The sequence below is a fragment of the Dromiciops gliroides genome, chromosome 3, assembly GCF_019393635.1.
Source record: "Dromiciops gliroides isolate mDroGli1 chromosome 3, mDroGli1.pri, whole genome shotgun sequence".
In the NCBI taxonomy this organism is placed as follows: domain Eukaryota; kingdom Metazoa; phylum Chordata; class Mammalia; order Microbiotheria; family Microbiotheriidae; genus Dromiciops; species Dromiciops gliroides.
The window spans coordinates 558,868,493-558,895,200 of record NC_057863.1 but is presented as its reverse complement, the minus strand read 5'-3'; the positions used below and the strand labels follow the sequence as shown (position 1 = coordinate 558,895,200).

Genomic DNA, 26,708 nt, shown 5'->3' with positions numbered 1-26,708 from the left:
CTGAGAGCTTAAGTGACTTTACCAGTGTTGCACAACTTTGGGGCTGTATTCAAACTAAGATCTTATGCATTCTAACACTGATGTTCTAGCACCATGCCACCCACCACTACTTTGGTGAAGTAGTAGGTTTGTCCTCCCTGGAAACATTCAAGCGAATACTGAAGTTATTATAAAAGGAATTCTTGGTCAGGTTGTCTGATGTGGCCTCTGATACCATATGATTCTTTGAGTCCATAGGGAATGTGTGATGAGTAACAGTAAATGCATCATGGATGACTTCTTAAGAGAGGTGTCATTTGAGTCAGACTTGAAAGAATTAGGTTAGAATTTAACAGGAAATAGAGGACATTCCAAGAATAGAGAACAAATATGTTTCCCTCCCATGATTACTAGAGATTCTTACATGTTAGATTTGAAAGAGGGAGCATTATATAAAGGATAGAGCAATGAACTTGGAGCCAAGAAGACTGGGACTCAAATCCTGAATCAGACATTTAATATTTGTGTGATGCTTTGGAAATCTCTTAAATTCTCTGACCTCAGTTTCCTCATTTATAAAATGGGGGGTGGGGGTGGACAAGCAGCCAAATGGTACAGTGTACCAGTCCTGGAGAGTCAGGAAGACTCATCTTCCTGTGTTCAAATCTTGACTCACACACTTGCTAGCTGTATGATCCTGGGCAAGTCCCTTAACCCAGTTTGCTTCAGTTTCCTTATCGGTAAAATTAACTGGAGAACAAAATGGCAAGCCACTCCAGTAACTTTGCCAAGAAATCCCCAAAAGAGTTGGACACAACTAAAGTGACTAAACAACAACAGCAACAAAAAAATGTGGAGGAGAGAAGTGAATTATATGTCCTACCATGTCCTTTATAGCTCTAAATCTATTATCTTAATTAATTTTGGGATGAAGACATGGGCCAGTGGACCTCAGTTGTTTCAATACTTCCAAAATCTTTGGGCAATCATTACTTGAGGAAGTGATCTAGATACACAAATTATATTCTGAAAATCAGCCTTCAAAGCTGTAGAATTTCTTCCCCAGATGCTGCTTCAGATCCTCAAAACTAGAGCTTGAATGGGTGCCAAACTTAGGTCACCTCTAAATAGGATTTCTAAGTGATGAGCTTCAGTCAGTCCTAGTTCACAATGTACTCATCCGGTGTGCTGTACTTCTGGAATCTAAATATTACTCTAACTCAATCATCCTCAATCATGGTGAATTCGTTTCTCTGGTTCAGAGTTCTCACCTCTCATAAATTGTCCTCCTCTAAAGTTTTCCTCTGATGCTTCGTTGGAGGGTGGAGATATCCTTGGTTTCTCTAGGGCTATGTTGAGAGAATATAGTGACATTATCCATTGTGCTGGGTATAGGGAGAGAGATCCTGAGTTAAGATTCTGTCTGTCAATAATAACCTACATTAACTTGGGCAAATATCACCCCTGAGCTTCAGGATTTTTTTCTTCTTATGTACAAAGGCATTGGACCAGATTACTTTAAGTTCCCTTCCATAATCCTATGAGCCTAAGATCAGGTATGGTTTAGCAAGCTGAAAAGACTTGAAGTATGAATGCTTATTGTTGGCCAATGTGTCTCTCTTCTAAGGACCAGCCTAGATAAATATGAAGAAACTCATCCTTGGAAGTTTGTTTGGCCATCGTGTAATAAATCATTAGGCTCCAACAACCTCCCAAATTTTAAAGAATCTGACCTGCATTTGAAAAAAAATAACTATTCCTTCATCAATTAAAATCCCCAAATATTGTTAAGTAGAGCTGTAATTCCAACACAATTCCTTCTGGAGGAAAAAAAAAGGGGGGGGGAGTCCTATGAATGCACATGGTATTAGGGAAAAAAGCATGAAAGTATCACTTAATCTATAAAGTTGTTACCTAGACTGTGAAAATCACCACAGAAGCTGTTAGAATAATTGTTTTGCATAGTACTATGGTATTAGCTTATAAAGAACACTGGCAAAAATGATGCAGCTTTGGGATTTTGAAGAAAAGAGGATCACCTTTCTTTTATTTTTTTTTTGAGAAAACCACCCATCTTTTTATTGCTTAAACAAGCAATCTTTATTAAAGGATTTTTTATTTTAATCTTTTTTTACAAAAAAAAAACTATATTCTTCTACCAGTTGCTTAAATTTTGGTATTGATCTCTTGGGATCCTTCGTTTGGTTGTTTATCCTAGTTGTTTCCCAACAAGCAGTGTCTGGAACATAGTAAATGTTTATGAATTGATTGATTAATTCGCCCCACTTTTCCCATCCCTTGAACCATCCCTTGTAACAAAGAAAAACAGTATAAGATTTAGGCCAACATCTTACATCATACACCACAATAAGTTCATGGCCTGAATACTTAAGGTCATACCATTTAAAAAGCACATTTAGAAAACAATAAGAGTAGCCACTTTTCATAAATAGGGAAGGTTAAGAAATATTAACCAAATCAGAAAAGAAGGTATTGCAAAAGAAAAAAGAATAGTTACATTAAATTGAATTAAATTTTACATGAACTAGGATGAGAAGGGAAATGCTAGCAATTGAATAAAATATAATTGCATAAAATCTGATTAGAGTTTGATGATATACATACACACACAAATATATATAAAATCTATATATTTTACACACACACACACACACACACATATATATATATATAAACACCTGTGTGTGTGTGTGTGTGTGTGTGTGTGTGTATGAGACAGAGAGACAGAAAGAGCAGGAAAGAGAGAGGAGGGAAAGGATGGGTGAGAAAGAGAGGAGAGAGAGAGAAGAGAGAGAGAGAGCCATTCTTCCCACTGGATAAGTTGCCAAAAAATATTAAAGATAAAGATTTCAAAAGAGTTACAACACAATAAATGACCACTTCAAATAGTTAATAATAAGAGAATTGGAAGGGCTAGACTGTGTGAGCTTTTATGTGACAAGAAGCAGTGACAAAGATGACAAAAGAAGGGATTGCTCAATGTCAGTGGGGTCACAGAAGCTTTAGCTTTTTATATGTGTCATAGACCCCTTCCTCAGTCTGATGAAAACTTTGGCTCTCTTCTTGAACTAACATTTTTAAATTGATAAAAATGCATAGCATTATAAAGGAAACTAAGTATATTGAAGTGCAGTTTTCAAAATATCTTTTTAAAAAGTTCCTTTGGCCTAGGTTATGAACCATTTGTCTAAAAGTACTTGAAAAGAAAATATTCCCCCAGATTGCTTCTATCTTCTTTATGACTTTTTTTTTTACTAAAATTCACAGCTATCTCTGGATCAAGGGATTTCATCTATTTATTTTTATGTATTCTTAATATTATATTGATGTCTTTCATTTTTATACCAAAGTCATTTCCTGATATATTATACCCCGCCCCAACAAACATACCATTAAATATCTCTTGTGACAAAAGAAACAAGTTAAACAAAATCAACTTGGGGAGACTTTGTCTGACAGCATATGTTACATATACCCACCTTCTCCTGTATTATTTTTGTAGTTTGGGGTATTTGTAGTAAAAAAAATAACCTTTTGCCTTTTCAAAGCAGCACCTTCTCCTCTACCTGAATTCTTAAAGAATTTCCTGGGACACTCAGAGGTTAAATAACTTAGGACCACAAATTAGAAGATAGATGTATGTATGTATGGATGTATGGATGTATGTATGTATGGATGGATGGATGGATGGATGGATGGATGGATGAATGACTGATGATAGATAGATAGAGAGATAGATAGATAGATAGATAGATAGATAGATAGATAGATAGATGGATGGATAGATGGATAGATGATAGATAAGAAATAATACATACATATATATTTATATGTTGGAACTTGAATGTACATTTTTGATGCCAAAGCTAGCTCTCTATACCCTACTCCAAGCTGACTCTCCATAGAACATTCTCCAGTCATCATTCTAAACCTCTCAACTGAGAGGAAAGAAGTATGTTTCATCCGTTACTCTATGGGACTGAAATTAGTCATTATAGTTAATCAAAATTTTCTGTGTTTTAGTGAATTTATATTTTTAATAGCTGTGTATATTTTTCTCCTTGTTCTTCATGCTTTACTTTGTATCAGTTCATGAAGTTTTTCCTATATATTTTTCTTGTGAATTCCTCAAATTTCATTACTTTTTATAGGGAAATTGTAACATTCCATTCCATTCACATACCACAATTTATTGGCACTTTGTTTCTAGTTTTTTGCTTACATAAGAAGCAACATGTTGGAATGGATAGTGCCTTACTTTTTCTCACTTCCTATGGCAGGAATGAGATAATTGAGTAATGAGTAGGGATGGTTTCCTGACCTCTCTTGATTCCAAATTATTTTCAAGATCAGTTAGACAATTTAACACATAGACCAAGAGTGCATGTGTGCCTGTCTTTCCTTAGTCACTCTAATGCCCAGGTCTGTTTTTTTATTATTATTGCTGTATGTATGAGGTGAAACCTTAGAACTGTCTTAATTTGCATATCTTTTTGTATCTGCCTGTTTTCTCTTCTTTTTATCCTCATTCATTTGGTAGTTTGCCTCTCTGTTGACTGCCGGTGTCATAATTACTGTATGAATGCATCTGGAGCCTGCAGAAAACGGGACACCAGGTGCAGAATTGGGAATTTGTTTAATGGTGTTGCTCATTGAGAAATGCTTGTGTTGAATCATCAGAATCTGGTGATGGTGCGGATATACTTTACTGAACAGTGGGTAAATTCCTCCCACCTGCAACTGCAGAATCTGGCTTAAAATATTTTTGAGGCAAAGGAAGAAAAAAGAGACAGTTTTTTCATAGCTAACAACAATCCTTCAATTTATAAAACAACCTCTTAAAATCTGACAATGTTTCATGCATAAAATATTCTACACTGTAAACTTCATTTAAAAATTAGTGCCTCTGGTGAATTCTGTGAGGTCTAGTCTTTAAATTTCTTCCCTACCTTAGGTAACAAAATTTATTTCACTTTTTCTAAGACCTGTGACGTTTTATTGGTATAAGTGCATCATCCACAGTTGCAAATTGTGCAAATTGTTCTCTCTTCCTGTTCTTAGCCTCAAGTAGAAAGTTTCATGAGTACTTTGGGTTAAAAAAATAACATAGTGTACAGCCATTGAATGGAAGTTTCTATGAACATATCTTGGTAGACTTATTCTTGGGATGAATATATCGTCAATTACTAGACCTATACTTGAAGTTTCCAGTCCCCATATTACTTTATTATATGTATATTTATAAATGTGTATATATTTATAATATTTAGATATTTATGTGAATGCATATACATATTTATATTTGTTTGTATATATATATATATATATAGGTTATTCATATATACACACATATGTGTACAGGTATATGCACACATATATATATACCTATATGTGTACACACATATATATGTATATATTTGTGTGTGTGTGCGTGTGTATATATATATATTCTTTAAATGAGAGTTGGAATGGTATATTTTGGATAGAAAGTAAGCTTTAGAATCAAGAGGACCTAGGTTCTAAGACATACAAATTTCAAAGCAGGGTCATGTGACCCTGAGCAAATGATATAACTTCCCGTTACCTCAGGAAACTCTCTAATAGAATGTTTCAAAACAGGTGCACACTTCATATTGTGGGAGGGAATATGCTCACCTGGGGGTTCCCTATACCATGTAATCACAGGTCACATCTCTACCCACTAGAGGGTCGAGATCTCTCAGTGCACCAGGCATTTCAAAGCAAAACAAAACAAAAAGGAGGGAAAGAAACAAGTGTTTATTACTGCCTACTATGTGCCAAATACTGTGTTAAACATCTTACAAATATTGATTGTATTTCAAATCAAAATTTCAAATCAAATCTCATTTGATTCTCACAATAACACTAGGAGGGTAGATGCTATTATCTCTATTTTATAGATGAAGAAAGTGAGGCAAACAGAGGTTAAGTGATTTGCCTAAGTCACACAGCTAGTAAATGTCTGAAGCTATATTTGAATTTGAGTCTTCTTAACTCCAGGCCCACAGCTTTATGCATTGCATCATCTAGCTGCCTTAAAAAAAAAAAAAGCCTAGATTATAATCTTGGCACTGCTACTTCTTGTATAATATGTAAATTCCTCCTACTTGCAACTGAAAAAAAAATCATGGCTGTGTGACCTTGGGTAATTTGCATAACCTTTCTAAACTCCAAATTCTTCCTTGGTAAAATGAGGATAATACTGGTTTTCTTGGCCCACTTAACAAAGATGTTAAGATGACCACCAGAACTCTTCCAGTGTTTAACCACCTCCAGAACAGGGACTCTGCTTCATTTCTGATGCTAATGGCAACCAGGACATTCTGGATTTTTAGGGGTTAAATGGGAGGAAGCATAACCCACTTCTCTTGTAGTCATGCCAGCCCTGTTTTCTCTCCCTAGTCCTTTTCTTTCTGTTCTAATACTGACAGAGGAAGCTTAGTATAGTGGAAAATAACACTTGTCTGAGAGACAGAAAACCCAGATTCAAATATCTAGCTCTGCTCTTAATTAGCTGTGGGAATTTTGAGGGGCTGACTTCTCTATGACCTTGGTTCCTTATCTGTAAAATGGGTATAATGATATTTGCAGTACTTCCCCAGAGGACTTTTGGGGGGACAAACATGTATACATATGAGAGAATGTATATGGATTGTTGTATCACCATAAAACTACAATATTAATGTGAACTTCAATTAGATTTGAAGCTTACTGTATCCATGACCTGTGTTTGATTTGCCTCTGTATCAACACACTTATCCCCTCACTCATTAGATCTTAAGTACTTAAATAAATATTTGTTGAAATGTGAAGTGATACTAAATGAGGTCCCTGGTGATACACACTGCGTTCAAAGCTGGGTTATTAGGAAGAACTAGATTTTTCCAAGCTCCTTGGCTATGACCCAGAATGTTGTTTTTTTTTTTTTAAAAAAGTTGAAAAAATGAGGACAAATTTTAAGTAATTAGAAAGTTCTTCTCTACTCTAAGATCCTAGGTAAGGAGGAAAAGAGGCATTTGAGTGATGGTGCTGTCTCAACAATCCCAGATCACATGGATCCTTTATTTTTAAGAGATTTCTTTTGCCATAGAGCCTGGGGTAATGAAGGAAAGACAAAATGCAAGGTCAATAGGATATAAAGAGACTGAATGGCTATGAAGAGATGGAGGGATTTCAAAATTCCATGACATAATTTGAAATATTCAACAAACACTGACCAGCTTCTGTACACAGAGCTCCAGTGTTCTATGCACTATGGTAGATTAAAAAAATAATAATGATGACCAGAATAATATAGTAAGAAGAGCTCTGGATTTGTAGTCTCTGAAAATAATTCAGAAGCTAGATTTTTTTGGTAGTGATATGATTAGAATATAAATTTCTTTCTCCCATGTAAATGAAAAAGAGAGGCCTAATGTGATAACAGTGCTAGAATTGGAGTCAGATGATCTAGCTTTGAGGCTCACATATCTCTGTGGACTTGACAAGTCACCATCTCATATCCTTGATTTCTGAGGGTTTTAGGGGTCAGACCAGATGCTTCAGAATGTATTTGGTATTCAAGTGGACTAGGGTTAAGGTCCTGACTATGACACTTACAACTGCTGTGACCTTGGGCAAATAAATTAACCTCTATGGTCTCTTAGTTGTGCAGATCAGTCTCTCCAGTGCTTTCTCTCTGCCTTGAAACCAACAGAGATGAGGTTTTCCTCATCTTTAAAAAGTATGGGTTGGATTAATGATCTTAAAGTGTCCTTTCATCTCTGGAGCTATTATACTGTGACCCAGAGAAAGCTGAACTGGGTGAAAAAGATAGTTTTTGTTGAGCAGTAAAATCTGTTTTATTGAGATAGAAAAAAGTCCAGGAATAGTAGCTAGTATGTACATCTCACTTTAAGGTTTGCAAAGTATTTCACAAACATTCTCTCATTTGTTCCTCACAACAGTCCTATGTAGTGAGTGCTATTATTAGCTGTTTGCAAATGAGGAAACTGATGCAGACAGTGATTGTAAAAAGCTATTAAGTATCTGAGGCTGAATTTGAATTCCATCTTTCAGACTCCAGGTCCAAAGCTCTATTTTCACCTTGCTGCTTTCAAGAGTCCCTAACTAAATGGGATAATAAAAATAACCTTATATTTCATAGAGAAGTTTGTATCTGCTTCTCAGACTATCTTATTATTCTTCTGAATTCTTAGAAGGTTAGCAGGCAAATAGCATGGTCTTATTTGACAATTGTGCATGTGTTTCAGGAAAGAAAGAAAGATTTTAGTAGATATTTCAATTTTCTGTGAAAAAATGGGGAGGGATTTCAAAATTTGGTGACAGAATTAGAATCACTCTTCAAAAAAACAATGAACAACTAATATAAGCAGAGCAGTGGTGTCCTAGGCACTGTGGGAGATATTTTATTATCATTATTAAAATTATTAATAATAACCAGAATGGTATAGTAATAGTAATAAGATCCCTAGACTTGTCATATGACCATGATGAGATGCCCATCCCTGCCAGGAGATAATTATAGTCCATATCCCAATTCATCAGATATACAAGGACAAGTCTCATGATCTTCCACTTCCCCTGTCTTATCTTCTCTTCAGCAAATATCCACAGGTCTATTATCCAGTGGCATATGTGGAATATGGCATAGTTCCATAGTCCTTCACTCTCCTGGTCAGCCTTCTGTGGATGAGTGAATTCCATCTTGCCTGTGTCCTTCCAGGCTCCTTGGCTGGATCAGTATTTATGTTCCAGTGCACAGTACTCAAGCCCAGAATTTCTTCTGTCTCTCTACACTTATTCTCATCCAATCACCAACCATCTCTACACAGATGATATCTCAACATATCAAAAGCAGAAATCACTATATTTTTTCCTGAAATCCACCCCTCTTTAAAACTCTCCTATTTCCGTCCAGGACTCTACCATTCTTCTAGTTTTCTGGGTTTACAATCTTAGAATCATCTATAATTCTTAATTTTGCCTCATCTCAGAAAATTATTTTAAAAGTTTTGTTAATCTTATTTCTTCAGTACCTCTCATGCCCATCCCCTTTTTTCCATAACTGATGAAGCCTTTGATATTTCTTACCTGTACTATTGCAGTAGCTCTCTAATTGATCATCCTACCCTTTTCCAATAATACACATAGCTTCCAAAATGGTATGCCTAAAGGGTGGGTCTGAGTACAACATTTTCTTGCTCAATATTTTTCAGTGATTTCCTCTTGACTCCAATAAAAATCAACCACTTTTGTGTGGCGTTTAAAGCTCTTTGTAATTGGATTCCAACCTGTCATTGCACACTGATTTTACAATACCTCCCCCTCCTCATGCATTTTATGTTCCAGTCAAACTGATCTAATTGCTTTTTTCCATCCAGGATATTCTATCTCCCATCATGATGCCTTTGTAAAGGCTGTCCCTCATGCCTGGAATGCTCTCTCTCCTCATTGCTGCCACCTCTTGGAATAATCCCCATTTCTCTTCAAAAAACATTTCAAATGTCATCTCCTTTCTTACGCTTTTCTGATCCCTCCAGTTGGTTTTGATTTTCCTCACCAATGCAAAATTGTTTTGCCTATATTTTATATTGACTTAGTGGTGTACATGTTGTTTCCTACTACTTACCCCACCCCCAGTAGAACTTAAACTTCTTCATAGCAAGAAATATTTTGATTTTGAGTTGTATATCAACACCACCAAACACAATGCCAATGAGGTCAAAGTTGTTTAATAAAAGCTTGTTGAATTAAATTGAGTCACTACATGCAGTGGGATAAAGTTAAACAAGTGTGATACTACTTGTGAACATACTTAGAACAGAACTTTGCATGAAGTAGATACTCAACATATGCTTATTCCCGGCCCGATGTTGGGCAAAAAAATAAAAAAAAAATTGCTGGTTCCAGGTGCATCTTGCTCCATGGAACCTTCCCTCAATATGCCCATTTATTGCCTCAGGTGATAGTGTTTTTTCTCCCTCCTCAAATCATTTTATATTTCTTTTCTTATTGTATGACTGACAGATCTTCCAGTATAATGTAAGCAAGTTGAAGGCAGGGGCTATTTTATTTTTCTTATTTCTTCCTAGCACCTAGAATGCTCTGTGCATACAGTAGGTACTTAATACATGTTTGTATTGACACCTATTCATGGTGAACATGGACCAAATGTTTTAGGTACTCAAATGGAGAGATCTGAATTTGCTTTCATTTTCCGAATCTCTCAGGGGTGATATTATTGTAGTGAAGGACCCTCAGGTCAAACAACAAAACAGGAGGAGAAGCACAGGTTTGGAAGCACAGAACCCTAGAATCTTAGAGGTATAAGGTACATTAGGAGTTATCTACTGTACTAGGTGAAGCAGGAATTCTCTCTACAGCATCCTGAAAGGTAAGTATCCAGAATCTTCTTGGACATCTGTATTGCCATGGCACAATGTCCTCTCTCAGGCAGTTCCTTACATTGCTTGACACCTCTAGTGGTTAGAAAGTTCTCTTTTTCACTCGAACCTCCCACTTTGAAACCCACCTATATTAAATTCTCTCACTCTGGAAGTATGTAGAGAATAATCTAATTCCTTTTCTGTGTGTCAATCCTTCAAAGAGGAAAAGATATTGTCTTTCCTTTCTCAGTCTTATCAGGCACATTTCTTGTTGACTTATGAATAATTGCAAGTTGTCAGCCTACATGAAGTAAAGGTATGCAAAGTCTTTTACTGTGAAACCTTGCTTGCAGGAAGAATCTCAAGTTAAATACTGAGTTAGTAATTTCCTCCATCTGCTTTTTTTCCCTTCCTGTTTTGCCCCGGGCTCCTATGTCTCTTTTTCTTCCCTTTCATTCTGTTACTTCCTCTTTTTTGTCCCTGATCTTCTGGTTACCCCATCTTCACACATCCCACGGTAGAACTTGCCATAAGGCTCTCCCTCCATTACAAATAGAGTTGCTTCCAGCTGGGCTCCTTCTGTATTTTTTTTAAAGAAATCACTGTTCTGAACATCTGGAATGGCAGACAGGCATAGCACTATTGGAACTAAAAACAACAACAAAAATATATCTCTCCCAAAGTGCGTGCCAACATCTGCTGCAATGTAAAAAAAAAACCTAGTATGGTCGTTCCTTGGTGTATAGGGAAGGAATGAGTGGGTTACATTACCTCGTGTCCCTGAGCACCTTACCTTAGGGACAGGAACCAGCAGCAAATCGAGGTGACATAATACAGGTAGGCAATAGTAGGCTGAATCTAATAAATCATCTGCAGCATAGTTTGTACCCCTGACTAGTACATATCATGTGTGGGAGCTCAGTAGCAACAAGAACATGACTCAAACTAACATTAAAATCTGCAGCATGCTCCCTCACAAAGCCCTCAAAGCACCAGAACCAGATGATGCCACAGGAGGGAGATCCCAAGACAAAAGTTTGCAGATGCCACCATTCTGCAAATCATACAGATATACCCCTTGGACACTTTTCTCTCTACAAACATTCTCCAAATGGTCTGTTCATGTCAAATACCATACTTTCTACCCTTGGCCTAAAACTACTTCCTAATCTCGGCATCCACCAAACTGATTACAAACAGCAACATTGTTACCCCATGGCACCTAAAAATTTTGCTGCAAGAATACAAAATCAAATCCTCCCATATTAACTGATTCAGTAGCAGGAGCAGCAATGGTGAGAATTCTCCCATAGCTCTGGATATAGCAGTTTCCAAGAACTAAAATTGTCCTAAACTCCTATAGATGCCAAGGCCAATGGGACCAGAACCAGTATTTCTACTAGGATAGTATAGTTATAAATGGCACTTCATCTTCCATTTCTGCAACCTTGTCCAGGCTATCAGTCATGCCTCAAATTCACTGCCTTCTCATCTCTAGCTCTTTGAATTCCTACCTTCCTTCAAATCACAATAGAATCATTCAGCATTTATATATCAAGCAATCACTCTGTGCCAGACCCTGTGCTAAGAGCTCAGAATACAAAGAAAGGCAAAGTCATGGTCCCTGCCCTCAGAAAGCATACATTCCAATGAGGAAGACAACAAATAAATATATTAGTATAGACAACATAAATCTGAAATGAACAAATACAAATACATACAATGTAGTTAATACAAGGTAGTTTGGGAATGAGGATAATAACAGTTGGGGGATTGAACCTCCAGTGACTTTTCAATTCTTTCTCTGATTATAGAGCTAAAATTTGTACCAAGCTATTCCTTTACCTAAGGCAAAAGCAAACTCCTAAAAATAAAAATCCAACGTGATATTGAGATTATTGAGACAGAATTATCACTTAACTATCTTTTTTCTCTTTTTAATTTTCCCTTGACCCTAAGGTATTTAGCTGGACCTGAGTCTTAAAGGAAGCCGGGGGAACCAAAAGGGAGGAAAGAGGAGACAAGGGCCATACAATAAATGTCCTATTCTGATTCCTTCCAGTTGCCAGTACAAACACCCACTCCACCAAGCACCTCGTTTTTTAATTCTTTCATTTTTGTAAATGTGATGTCCCATATACAAGGTCTTTGAGGATAGGTAATATTGCATTTTTTTTACTAGCACCTTGGACAGTGCCAGGCACCTAATGGTTATTTTCTCATTACTTCAAAGGTCCTGCTTTAATGAGTCTGGGCATTCCCTCCATTGATGTAAAACAAAGCCTTCCATGCCTCTGTAGATAAATGATCATTGACAGAGGGTTTTTGTTCTTGTTGCTTTGGTTTGGTTTGGTTTTGAGAGAGTGTTAGATGGTTGGAAGAAATCAGAATAGCTGAATTAGTAGAGATTGAGGCTGAAAGGCCAGTAAATAATAAGATGTGAAGAATAATGAGGTTAATGATCCTCAGGGGCAGCTAGGTGACACAGTGATAAAGCACTGGCCCTAGATTCAGGAGCACCTGAGTTCAAATCCGGCCTCAGACACCTGACACTTACTAGCTGTGTGACCCTGGGCAAGTCACTTAACCCTCATTGCCCCACTAGAAAAACAAAAGCAAGCAAACAAATAGTAAATGATCCATCTGTCCCAACCCATCTCCATGATGTTTCTGCCCTTCTAGGATGACGTTGTGCATTTACTACCCTTATCCTGGGCTGACATGTCTATATGGTTATCGAAAAAGTCTACCATTGATGTTCCCTATCTCCCCGGGGAACCCACTGTGAGAAATGGATTTATCAAAGTGAATTTTCTTATACTGAACCCAGAACTTCTTCTTTATATATCAGAAGAGTAGAAACTGTACTGCTTTCTATATCTGCTTGGAAATAACTCCAATCCATCTTCCACATAACAACAGATCTTGAGAAAATAATTACCATTCTCTCTAAATTTTCTCTTAACAGACACTTACTGTTAGGTTATAAAAATACCAAGAAGAACTTACACTCTGGTTGCTTAATTAAAAGCAAATATTTATTAAGTCCCAAATATATGCCAAGTATTACATCAGGTGACAACATTCCAAGAGTGAAATAGCCCTTGCCCTCTGGGATCCTATGTTTGACTGAGGGCTAGGAGGGAGAGGGAACAACTATGTGTATATTCATGGGTATACAGAGTAAATGGAAAAACAATATAAAGTTGGGGGCAGCTAGATGCCACAGTAGATAAAAGCACTATCCCTGGATTCAGGAGGACTTGAGTTCAATCCTGGTCTCAGACACTTGACACTTACTAGCTGTGTGACCCTGGGCAAGTCACTTAACCCTCATTGCCTGGAAAAAATTAAAAAAATATATAAATTAATTTCAAAAGTACTAACAACTATGAGTTGAGGATTCTAAAAGTCTAGAAAGGAAAAGGAAAAAGCATTCATTAAGCACTTACTATGTGTCAAGCACTCTGCTAAGCACTTCACAAATATTATTTCATTTTATCCTCACAACAACCCTGGAAGGAGATAGGTGCTACTATTGTTCCTAGTTTAGAATTGAGGAAACTGAGGCAGGCAGAGGTTGACTAATCCAATGTCAGCCAGCTAGTAGGAATCTGAAGTCAAATTTGTACTCAGGTCTTCCTGACTCTGAGGCTATTTTTCTATTCACTGCCTCTAAAAATAATGAAATCATAATCTTTAGGACTAAGTTAGTTTCTACCAACACTACCAACCCCCCAAAACAAATTCTCATGTGGCATGGTTTTGAGTTCTCTTAAAATGAAATCCTTCTTCTCCTCTGGATGCATTCTATTTTCTCAATTCCATACTGAAGAGTTGATGCCCTGAGCCAGAGTTAATACTAGAAATCTCTCCAAGATTTTCATTAATGCAGTGTAAGATTGTCATTTCACACTGCTGATAACTGTTGAACCCAGAACTCCTGGGTCATACTTCATTGGCACTGTTGAATTTGAAATTTAAGTGCAAGCCTTTATATTTATCCCTATTGAATTTCAGTGCATCAGTTTAAGCAGCTTGTTCCAGTCTGTCAACATATTTCTGAATCCTGTTTTTTGTCACCTAATGGGTTAGCTCTCTCTCCCTCACAACCTTAGTGTCATTCACAACTTAATCCAAGGCATTAATAATTATAATGACAAAAACGTCAAAGGAGAGAAGACCAAGGATAGAGCTGGGTTTATCATAGTATTTCTGGCATGTGTATCAAGGCTTACAAAGGGTAAGTGTGTGTATATGTGATATATGCATACATACATATATACATACTTATATACATATGAATATGCACATGCCTATATTCATATCCTATAAATAATTCTTAATGTAGATAATGTATGTATGTATAGATTTATTTATATACCATATATTATGCATATAAGTATTAATATTTATATGTCAATATTATATATGCATACACATATACGTGTATGTGTATTGCATATATACAAGTAGTCTGTGGATAGAGCACTGGGCATGGAGTCAGCAAAAACTGAGTTCAAATGTGGCTTCAGAAACATCCTAGTTGTGTGATCCTTGGCAAGTCACTTAACTCTGCATACTTCCATTTCCTCATCTTTAATATGAGCTGGAGAAGGAAATGACAAACCACTCCAGTATCTTTGCCAAGAAAATCCCAAATTGGGTCATGAAGAATGAGACACAAATGAAATACCTAAACTACAACAGCAATTTCCTATATATGTATATATATATATATATATATATGCATGAACCCACATATAAAGGTGTGTGTATATATTGCTTTGTGTATGAGGGACTTGGGGACACTGGTATTTGCAAAGACACATCCCATATAGCTTATATTATGAACTGCAATATATAGATAGGTATAGATAGATAACATGGTTCTAACTCTACATTTTTCTACATTTTAGCTATTTGTCTTGTTCTCTCCTTATCCTCTTCATACTATATGAGAAATATATAGTCTGATCAGTTGTGGGTATCAGTTTTTAGAAAGGGTATAGACAAGATGGGGTATTCCCAGAAAAGGATAAACAGGAAGTGGAAAATATTGAACACCATGGAATTAGAATGGCTTATGTTTAGCCTAAAAAAGCCTATGAATGATTCTCTTCATATATTTAAGGGTAATCATATGGACCACAGATAATACTTATTATGCTTATTCTTGAGGAGGAGGCAATGAGTGAAATCTGCTTAGAGACCCACTTAAGCTCAATGCAAGGAAACACTTACCAGCCTTGAAGCTGTTTAAAATGCAATGGGCTGCCTTTAGAGGGAGTGGGCTCATTTTTATTCCAAATCTTCAAGCAAAGGTTGAACCACTACCTGTTGGGAATATGTATATATTTTGTGTGAGGATGATAACTAGCATCTTCATAGCACTTTCAGAATTTCAAGACTTGATACCGTGGCTTCTGTCTCGGAAGTGTAGGCACTTTCCTAATTATGTAGACGCTTGCCCTTCATTTCTCTGTGCATGAGTTTTGGGCACTTGTAATTGAGACAATATGTCCCATGGAGATTGTCTTGAAAACCACAAGACCTAGATTTAGGTGCAGAACAACTGGCACACTCTGTACTATAGGAAGTGTACTTTACACTCTGGGTTGAGAAATACATGTTCTCCTGAGTGCTGCCCAGCTTACAACTTCCGTATGGATAATATATAACTTTTTATAAATAGCCTTAATATGACCTACAATTTAATTTTAATTTTGTCCACCTCATTTTAACTTTATTGCAGTCAGGGTCAAGCCCCTTACAATTCCGAAAAGTGTAGCCTCCCTGATTCCATGCTTGGTTTTGATTAGTATTATACTTTAGACTATATACATCTTCCATCCACTTTTAGAGGAGACTTCTGTTCAAGTATCACTTTTGCTACTGGTTGCATGTAACCACCTCCCAAAATTACCTTACATTGATTTTGTGTATACTTCATATAGCAAAGGGAGTAAGATATAGTACCTAGAGAGCCAGCCTTAGAATCAGGAAGACCTGAGTTCAAGACCAAACTTTGACATATACTGGCCATGTGACCTTGAGCAAATCATTGACTGTCCCAATGCTTCAGGCAATTCTCTAGAGCTTGTCATCCAAAGTTCCCTATTCTCATCTTGTCCAAATACACACACACACACAAGCACATGCACATGCACATACACAGGTAAAATTATATAGATAACTGTAGATATGAGATCATGGATCTGACCCAAATGGATAATGTATATAAAGTCTATAGACAAATAAACAGGGGCAGCTAGGTGGTGCAGTATATAGAGCACCGGCCCTGGATTCAGGAGGACCAGAGTTCAAATCCAACCTCAGACACTTAACACTTACTAGCTGTGTGACCCTGGGCAAGTCACTTAACCCCAATTGCCTCACAAAAAAAGAAAGAAAGAAAGAAAGAAAGAAAGAAAGAAAGAAAGAAAGAAAGAAAGAAAGAAAGAAAGAAAGAAAGAAAGAAAAGAACAAAAGAAAGAAAAGAACAAAAGAAATAGGACAAATAAATGTGTGTCGAAACCTTTATGGAGGCTGTGATTATTTCTTTATTGGCATTCAAACTCCAACACATTGCACAGTCTCAAAAATAGTGGGTGCTTAATAAATCTTATCTATTGACTGGTTGTATAAGCATTAATGGAACACTAGGCTGGTAACCCAAACAATACAAAATAAGTGTTTCTCCTCCATTTCCTTAAAGAATTTACAGTCCAACTGTGCAGATAGAACCTATGCATGGGGGAAAGCTAGGTGGTACAGTGGATAAAGTGCCAGCCCTAGATTCAGGAGGACCTGAGTTCAAATTCAGCCTCAGACACTTGACACTTGCTAGCTGTGTGACCCTGGGAAAGTCATTTAACCCTCATTGCTCTACCAAAAAGAAGGAAAGAAAGAAAGAAAGAAAGAAAGAAAGAAAGAAAGAAAGAAAGAAAGAAAGAAAGAAAGAAAGAAAGAAAGAAAGAAAGAAAGAAAGGAAGGAAGGAAGGAAGGAAGGAAGGAAGGAAGGAAGGAAGGAAGGAAGGAAGGAAGGAAGGAAGGAAGGAAGGAAGGAAGGAAGGAAGGAAGAAAGAAAGAAAGAAAAAAAAAAGAAAGAAAGAAAGAAAGAAGAAAGAAAGGACATATAACTTTAGACAGTCATTCTAAATCTAAGTGTGATAGCCGTTCAAAGGAAAGTGGCCCCTGGTGTGGATTACAGTCATCAGGGGAGGCTTCTTAGAGGTGGTGGGATTTCTGCTGAGACTAGAAGGATTTAGAAAAAAAGTAGAGAAGAGAAGTTATTAAATGTGGAGATAAGAGCATGTATAAAGGCATAAAAGTCGGAGTAAGTTTAGCATTACCAGCAGAAAGTGACCAGACTGCCCAACTAGAGCAGAGGAGGTAATCAGAGACAGCAAAATCCAAGATGGATTGGCATATAGAAGGTGGACTAAATGATAGTAGCTGCCATTTATTAAGGGAAGAAAGAATTGTGTTAGGTGCCAAGGGGAATGACTACAACATTTAGATAGGATATAGTACTTACTTTTATGGAATTTCTGGTCTAGGAGGCTTGGAAAACCAGAAAGAAGAATTTGGCTGTTTTGGGGTTTGCTTTTTGCTTTGTTTGGGGGTTGTTTTTTGTTTGTTTGATTATTTTTTTGAATTTGGCTTTTGAAAAATAGGGAGCCGTGGTAAGTTTTTGAGTGGAAAAGTAATGTGATAAGAATGATGTTTCTGGAAAATAAATCTTCTAGAAGCCTTTGCCAATCTCCCTGAAAACTCTGTGTTACTGTCTGAAGTTTATTCTCTTTAAGCTATGCAAATTATGCTCTTCCCTTCTCTGTTCTCTCTGTCTAACTTCTCTTATTCTCTGGCCCCTGAAAGCCATGTAGGTCTTTCTTGGCTGAAATATAACATGTCACATCTCTTATTTATCTACAATTAATTACCCACTGTAGATCATTAGCACAACAAACCAAGTTGGAATTATTTTCAGGGACATAAAGTAAGTGCTAATTTCCCACACCTTTGGCTGAAATATGAACTTGGTCTTTGGCTGAAATATGAACTTTTACTTTGGCTGAAATATGAACTTTTACTTTGGCACATAGATTAGGGGCAGAAGATCAAAGGTTTCAGGCTAGAAGGAAGATTGTAGATCATCATAAAATCCAACTAGCACATTTTTACTGTTGAGTAAACCAAAGACTAGAAAGATTAAATAACTGGTTGATGATCACACAGCTGATATCAGAGGCAAAAATCATAGTAAGAAGATTTTTTATACATGTCCTTTCCATCATCCTTATTTTATATAAGAGACAACTAGGTGGTGTAGTATATAGAACACTGGCCCTAGGGTCAGGAGGACCAGAGTTCAAATTTGACCTCAGAAACTTGACACTTGCTAGCTGTGTGACCCTGGGCAAGTCACTTAACCTGATTGCCTCAAACATTGGGGGCCATCTCCAGTTGTCTTGATATATATCTTACCACTGGACTCAGGTGGCTTTGGAGAAGAGATTGAAGCTGTTAACTGCATAGCCCATCCTCACTTAAATCCAATTCACTACAAGTCATGACATCACCTCCCGATGCCATGGTCCTCTTTGAGAATGAAAAGACCAACAACAAAAACAATTTTATATATCAGTAAAGAGAGACTAGAGGAGAGTCAGGGACTTAGCCAAAGTTACACCTCTCACTCCAAATCCAGTTATTCATTCAAATACATAGACTACTACCCTGTTACTTTTGGCTCCAGTTAATATGTGCAGGAAATATTTTAATTCCAGAGTCTAGCTAATTATCTGTCCCCAAAGTTATATCCTTGCCAATCATTCTGTGATTTATATAATATCCCCACTAAGTCAAGAGAATAGACAATTTTCTTTATCTAAATGAAATCTACAACTTGAGTAGGATATTGGAGATCCACATGAGGGGCTCCTCCCCAATGAAAATTTTAGAAACCAGAAAATGAAGCTCTGTCTACTCAATATTCATGAAGCCAGATTTGTCAATGCAAATGGAGATTACCATCTTGTACTTTGTAATGACTTTACTTGTCGCCTTTCTATATAAGCCCTGCTCAGATTCTAAATAACCTTTCATGGGAGACATGAGAGTTTGCATGAAGAAATACATGGCATGCCTAGCATTCTTTTAAATCATGATAGACTTTTTGGTTTATTTTTTGTTTTGTGGGGCAATGGGGGTTAAGTGACTTTCCCAAGGTCACATGCTCCTCCAGAGCCATCTGTGTCCAGTGGCAAGATATAGATCAAGATAACTGGAGATGGCCCCAGATGTTTTTAAGGCAATTTGGGTTAAGTAACTTGCCCAGGCTCACACAGCTAGTAAATGTCTGAGGTGAGATTTGAACTCAGATCCTCCTGACCTCAGGGTCAGTGCTCAATCCACTGCACCACCTAGCTGAGATGTGATGGCACACACTTCAAGTCTCTGATACATGGGACTCTAAGGCTGGCAGATTACTTAGACAATACTGAATCCCTGAAGTATGACTAAAGCTAATCAGCTGTCTGTACTAGATCTAGCACTAATATGGCAAGCCACCATCATTTGGGAGGAGGGAGGGAGGGCAGCCCTAAGGAGGAACCAACCAGCCCCGAGGCTGTTGGAGTTTCTGTGCTGATCAGCAAGCAGTAGGGTCAGTCCATGAGTGACCGGATAGTAAGAAAGGGAGTTCCAGTTCCTGGAAAGAAATTAAAAAGTTACAGAAGAGTTCCAGATCCCTACCAGTAAAGGGAATCGCCACACCAGAAGTACTGCCAAAATGATAAAATCACAGTCTAAACTAACTATATGTGTACATATATGCATGTGTGTTTATGCATAGGTGTAAGTAACTGTATTTGTATGTGTGTGTATACATATATACAGGAGAGTGGAGTTGTAAACACATCAGAAACAAAAAAGAACAGTTGCAAAGATGTTCTCAGTACCTTTGGCATATGCTAAAGCTCAAATTGTTAAGGATCGAATTAGGTAAAGATGTCATCAAACAAAATGATCCATTAAGTTACTTGTGAAAACATTTCTTGTTGAGTACACATTCCTTAAAGGGCACCTATGCCAGAGATAAAGACGAATTTTGTAAATATCAGGCATGGATTAATTGTGCCAATTTCCTTGTCGTTTGTATTTTTTTTGCTGCAAAACAGTTATGGAAGGGGTGGGCGGGAAATGTCAGAAATGTCAGAAATGTTATCTCTTTTTCAAATTCCCATAATGCCTCTTTTCCAGAACAGCACAAATCTCCAAGGCTCTGCCTCTGCAGAAGTGAGGGGAAATTCATGAGAGTATTATCTCTCACTCTCATGGTATTTTATTTTAAATGCGGTAGGAAGGAAATGTGAGCAACCTAGCCTTTATTTGGAGTAGAAGATTCCATATTTTAAGTGTTTTCTTTTTCCCCCCTTTTTTAGGCCAGCCCTGCTCCTATTATTGTCAACACAGATACTTTGGATACTATTCCTTATGTGAGTATAATTTTTCCTCTTGATTTCCTTTTTAAAATTACAGAATAAACTAATCATCTGACTCTGCGTGTATGTGTATTCTGCTTTGTCCAATAGTTAATCTTGTATGATGCTTCCTAAAATTGGTTCTGGACTTGTCTTTTAATATTTGCTAAAGCCATGGTTAGCTATGCCAATAAGTCTCACTCTCATTGACCATTTCTGAACCCAAAGAGAACTACATATGAAGGTAGAGAATGATAAAATGCCTCCACTGAAAACACACTCATTGCTCCATTGGGTATAGCCAGGTTTTCCCCTGAAGATACCATAATGGGATTTTAGTTAGTTAGTTAGTTTTGCGATGCAGTGAGGGTTAAGTGACTTGCCTAGGGTCACACAGCTAGTAAGTGTCAAGTGTCTACGCTGGATTTGAACTCAGGACCTCCTGAATCTAGGGCTGGTGCTTTATCCATTGCTTCACCTAGCTGCCCCATAATGGGATTTTAAGAGGTAGAAGTGAGGATGAGCTGCTATAGAAAGTTGTATGTCCACTCTGTGACAGTGTACCACAGAGACATGTAGTGGTATGCATGGGAAGCAGTTAGCAGGCTGATTGAACTGGAATATAGTGTGTGGAAGGGGTAAGGGACTAGGAAATAAGAATGTAAAGGTAGATGAATCCTTATTGGGAAGGGCTTTAAATGCCTGCCTGAGCATTGTGTACTTTCTCCTGCAAACAACAGGGAACTATTGGAGATGTTTGAGTAGGGAAGTGACATGGTTTCATCTCTGTTTTAGTAATGTCATTTAGAGGATGGATTGGGGAAGAGAAAAACCAGGAGCAGGAACTCTGAAATTCCACTTTATGATAAAAATTTCTTGCCCTGCTAACTCTCCCACTGCTTTCTTCTTCTTGAATCTGCTGGCCCTCATAATGACCTCTTATCCTTTGAGAATTCTCTGTTCTCTAAGAACATCATCCCTTTTCTAGCTTCGATTCTCTCAGTTCATATTGTAACCCTATTGTCAACCATTTCATCAAGGTGTTGCTCTCTTACCGTAGAATCTCATGATCCTTTGTCCTGACCTTCCATCATTTCCTCTGTGCTACCCTCTAATAGAGGATAGCTACGAGGCATTGTTTATATATATATATATATATATATATATATATATATATATATATATATATATATATATACATATACATATATACATATATATATAGTGTGTGTGTATGTATGTATGTATGTATGTATGTATGTATGTATGTATGTATAAAGAGAGAGAGAGAGAAACTCCTTAGCTTGGAATATAAGGTAATCTGTGATCTCTTTTTAGCCTGCCTTTAGAGGTGCATTTCATACTATTCTCCTTCATACACTTGATTCTACCAAGTACACTGCCAACTGAGACTCCTCCCTGTTTTCACCCACCTTCCTTGTATTCACAGACTGACTCTCCCCTGTGCTGGGAAAACTATTCTTCTCCATGTCCCTCTGTTGAAATATTTCAAGGAAAAGTCCTTTTACCTACTTCTTCATAAAGGTTTCCCTGATTTTCCCAAGATGAAATTGATTTCTTCCACTGCAGATTTCCTTACCTCACTTTGTCTGGTCTTGATCACCTCTTTGCCTCATTCCATGCTCTCTTGTAATCCAATGCAGGAGTTTGTTCACTTTTCATATATCAACTGCTTACTGCTCCATTAAATTGTAAGCCCCTACAGGACAAGGCTTTCTCTCCACCTAACCTAAGGCCTTGTGCATAATCAGTGCTTATGCAATTTTACTGAATGGTTCATTGGACATAGTGTTGTAATTTATAAGAACCAAGTAAGAACAGACCTTAGCTTCCTTGGTGAAGGAACACTCACAGTGAGAATTATTTCTAGTGAAAATCTCAACCATAATCTTTATTTCACTGGTAAGTTGTATGACTAAGTATACCTCTGTATTAGTTTCACTACTATAAAAACTATAGTAAATCAAAAGATATCCTATAATATCCCAAGTAGATTCATTCTCTACTTCCTTGCCTCTTCCTCCTTTTGCTATTTTTATTTCCCATCTATCTCACCCTCTCTCCCCTTCTTTTTCTCCTTCCTTCTCCCTCACTCTTAATCTCTTTGCCCTTCTGTCTTCCTCTTTCTTCCTCTTTCTTTTTGCTTCCTTCTTTTCCTCCTCCATTCCCTCTCCCCTCTTTTACCTTTTCTTTTCCCTTCTTTTTTCTCTCTCTTCCACTCTTCCTACCCCCATTTCCTCTTTTAAACCATGATGTCTTCTCTCTACTACTATTTTTTTTTGTCTCCCACATTCTCCCTGCCTATCTTTCCTTTTCTCCTATACTTTCCTAGTATCTCATGCCTGCCTCTTTTCTTACATTCTTTTCCCTTTCCCTTTCCACTTAGGAAAGAAGGTTCCCTGGGTGATAGAAAACATGTCCCAGAGTCCCTAATTCCCTCAGGTAAAGGGCAAACCAATGTGTCCTCAATAATTCTTGTCCCAGTTCCCAGGCATACCTTAGCAAAATTAGTCATTCTTGTTCTAGTGATGTAGGAATATAGAACAAATAGATAATTCTTTCAGCAGAAACTTAACTTAAAGCAGTATCAATTTAGGCCTCTAATCTCTCAGGTAGCAGGCTCATGCTGTTCTATACATAAAATGCCAAGAGAATTAAGGGAAATTCTCCAGGCCTGCTAGCCTGAGCCAAACACCTAGTCTGAAGAATGATTTTTTAAAAAAAATTATGTAGTCTGTCCCTTCTTCCTGAAAGCTGATATTTAGGTAAGAGCAAATTTTAAAAGGTCTTTGAAAATTGTTTTCTCCCCTTATATTTTCTTGTATCTCATAAAAGCATGGTATTCATATGTGGATTCTTTGATTTTATTAAAATTGGAAATAAAATATATTCTTCCTATGAACTTTCAGAAATGCAAATTATAGTTTATAAATTCTTTGGCTGTTCTGAAATGCATCTGTATGTAGTAGGCACTCTGTAGTCAGGAATATTTCACCACACTGGATCCAAGGTTTTTAGTTTATGTTCATTTAGTGAAAAGTTTGTGATGTAAAGGATGGAGTCTGGAATTAGAATGAGGAAGAAGTAGGTTCAAATCCTGATTCTGACACTTAGCCTTGAGACCATTCAACCTCTGGGTCTTAGTTTCCTGATACATATAACTAGAATGATGGTGGTGGTGATAATGATGATGCTTGTAATACCTGCCTCACAAATTTGTTTTGAAGCTCAGATAGGATAATTTCCTATAAGTGCTTTTCAACAGCCTAAAGAATTACAGCAATGTCAATTACTATGATTATCTTTATCTTAGTCATGCTTTGCACTTTTTGCTTCATCTAAAAATGTATATAATAATAATAATAATAATAATAATAATAATAATAATAATCTATTGCATATAAGATCTGAAGGTTTATATGTTATCCTTATAATAATATTGTGATATAGTTATTAGAAATATTATTATTGCCATTTTATATAGGGTAGGCCAAAAGTCATGCTGTTTTAATAATTTTGAAAAATTATTTTTCTTTATTTTTTGACATTTTATGAGATAAGCTTTTGTACACTTACTCTAAATTCATTTTATATGTACTGTATATGAAACTATGGTTTATAAATTAGAAATAAAAAATAAAGGAGTTATTAAATATTGAAATCCTTTCATGTCTTTTGGCCAAGATTGGAACCCTTGATCCTGTGATTCTCCTATGCCATGTTATTAAAAAGTGAAATTAAAAACTCATTTTATGCCTACCTTCATCACCTAAGACCTGCAAAATATAAACTATATTCTGATAACTGACCACACCTACTATATGTCAGACATAGTTCTAGATACCATGGATACAAAGACAAAAATGTGATTTTTCCTGCCCTCAAGGAGCTTATATTCTTTTGGGAGAAACAGCACAAACATAGATAATTAAATTTTAAAAATGTATAAAATAAAGATAAATTAATTCATGTGTTGGAGAAGAGGGTTTTCAGAACTGGTCAGAATCAAAGTAGGCCTCACCTAGGAGCTAACATTTCATCTGTAGACATAGGATGTCTACAAGGCTAAGGTGAGGAGTGAGTGAATTCCAGACATTAGGGGCAGCAAGTTCAAAAATACAGAGGCAGGACTTTAATGGCCATGTACATGAAACAGCAAGGATATTAAGTATATAAAGGAGAATCGTTCAGCTATCCAGGCAGTGGGAAAAGATTACTGCACTTAGAGTTAGGACATATGTCCTATGAGTTCAAACTCTGCCTCAGATATTTCCTAGCTGTGGTGACCCTGCATAAGTGACTGCGCCTCTCTGGGCTTCATTTTCTTCATTAAAAAAATGAAAATTATAATAACACCTAAATTATAGGGTTGTTGTGAAGCTCAAATGAGATAATCTATGTAAAGTGTTTTATCGAAATGCTTGCTATAAATGTCCAATAGTAATAAATTGGTTTCAGATTGTGATGGATATTAAATGCCAAAGAGAAGAATTTGTATTTTGGATAAAGATAATAAGGAATCACTTAAACTTCTTGAGGAAGGGAGTGACGTGGTCAAACTTGTGATTTAGGAAAATCCATCTTGCAGCTGTGTGACACATAATTGGATAGGGAGAGACTAGAGGCAGGGAGGTATGATCACTGTAATGGAATTTTCCAAGCAAGAAATGATAAAGGCTGTAACTAAGACTTTAGTCATGTGTGAGGAAAGGAGGAGACAGATGTAAGGTATGTTACAGAGAAAAAAAAACTGATGAAACTAAAGAATTGATTACAAGCCAGAGTAAATTATAGAAGGTGATTCAGGTTTTGAATCTGGAGGACTGAAATAATGACACTTTGAACAGAAATCAGGAAATTAGGAAGAAGTGAGGGTTTTAAAGAAAAGATAATGAGCCGGGGATTTTTCCCCCATAGTAAATGGAAACTACCTCCAGGATATTATTTTGTAAATATGCAGTAATCAGTTGCTGGTGTGGTACTGCAGCCCAGTAGGAATTAGGGCTTGATATTTCAATCTGAATGTCATCTGCATAGAGATGATAACTGTACCTAGGGGAATTGATGAGATCACTAAGGAAGAGCCTAGTGGGCAAAGAGGAGAGGGCCTGGAACAGCCCTGGGATGCATCCCTGCCTAGAAGAGCAAGACATGGGTCCAGCAAAGAGACTTGAAGGAGCAACTGAGTGGCAAGAGGTGAACCAGGAGAATGAAGTATAGAAAACACCCAAGTAGGAAATAACAATCAGGAGAAAGAGAATGGTCTGCAGGGTCAAAAGTTGCAGAGAGGTCAAGAAGAATGACAACTGAGAAGAGAGCCATCATATTTGGTATTTAAGAGAAAATGACCTGACCACAAAATGCAATACAATAATTCCCTTTGCCATGTCCTGTTTAACTTTGTAACAAGTTCATATTCCAATGATGGAATAAAAAACAAAGTATTTTTCATATTTAAAGAAATGTAATGCATTCTTTTTTTGTGGGGCAATGAGGGTTAAGTGACTTGCCCAGGGTCATTCAGCTAGTAAGTGTCCAGTGTCTGAGGTTGGATTTGAACTCAGGTCCTCCTGAATCCAGGGCAGGTGGTTTATTCACTGTGCCACCTAGCTGCCCCCAGTGTAATGCATTCTTACTAAGAACCAAACCATTTTGATATCCATCTTAACTAAGAAGTGGAATGTCACCTCCATCACTGATTCATGAAGTGAACTTTCTCAGTCTTTTGTTCCCCAAATATTCTAAATTTTCTTTTTCCCTCTTCATGCTCGTTAGTGTAATTTTCAGGTCT

The 26,708-nt window shown here is 37.0% G+C and overlaps 1 protein-coding gene across 11 annotated transcripts in view; it reads left to right on the top strand.

The window, feature by feature from the left end:
- The window catches only part of DLG2 (discs large MAGUK scaffold protein 2), a 2,692,860-nt gene that overhangs the window by 1,666,571 nt on the left and 999,581 nt on the right, over positions 1 to 26,708 (top strand). For all 11 annotated transcript variants that reach the window (XM_043992745.1, XM_043992737.1, XM_043992735.1 and 8 more), the window contains one exon: positions 20,858 to 20,911. In XM_043992745.1, the coding sequence (XP_043848680.1) occupies positions 20,858 to 20,911 (54 nt within the window). The remainder of the gene's footprint in view (positions 1 to 20,857; positions 20,912 to 26,708) is intronic.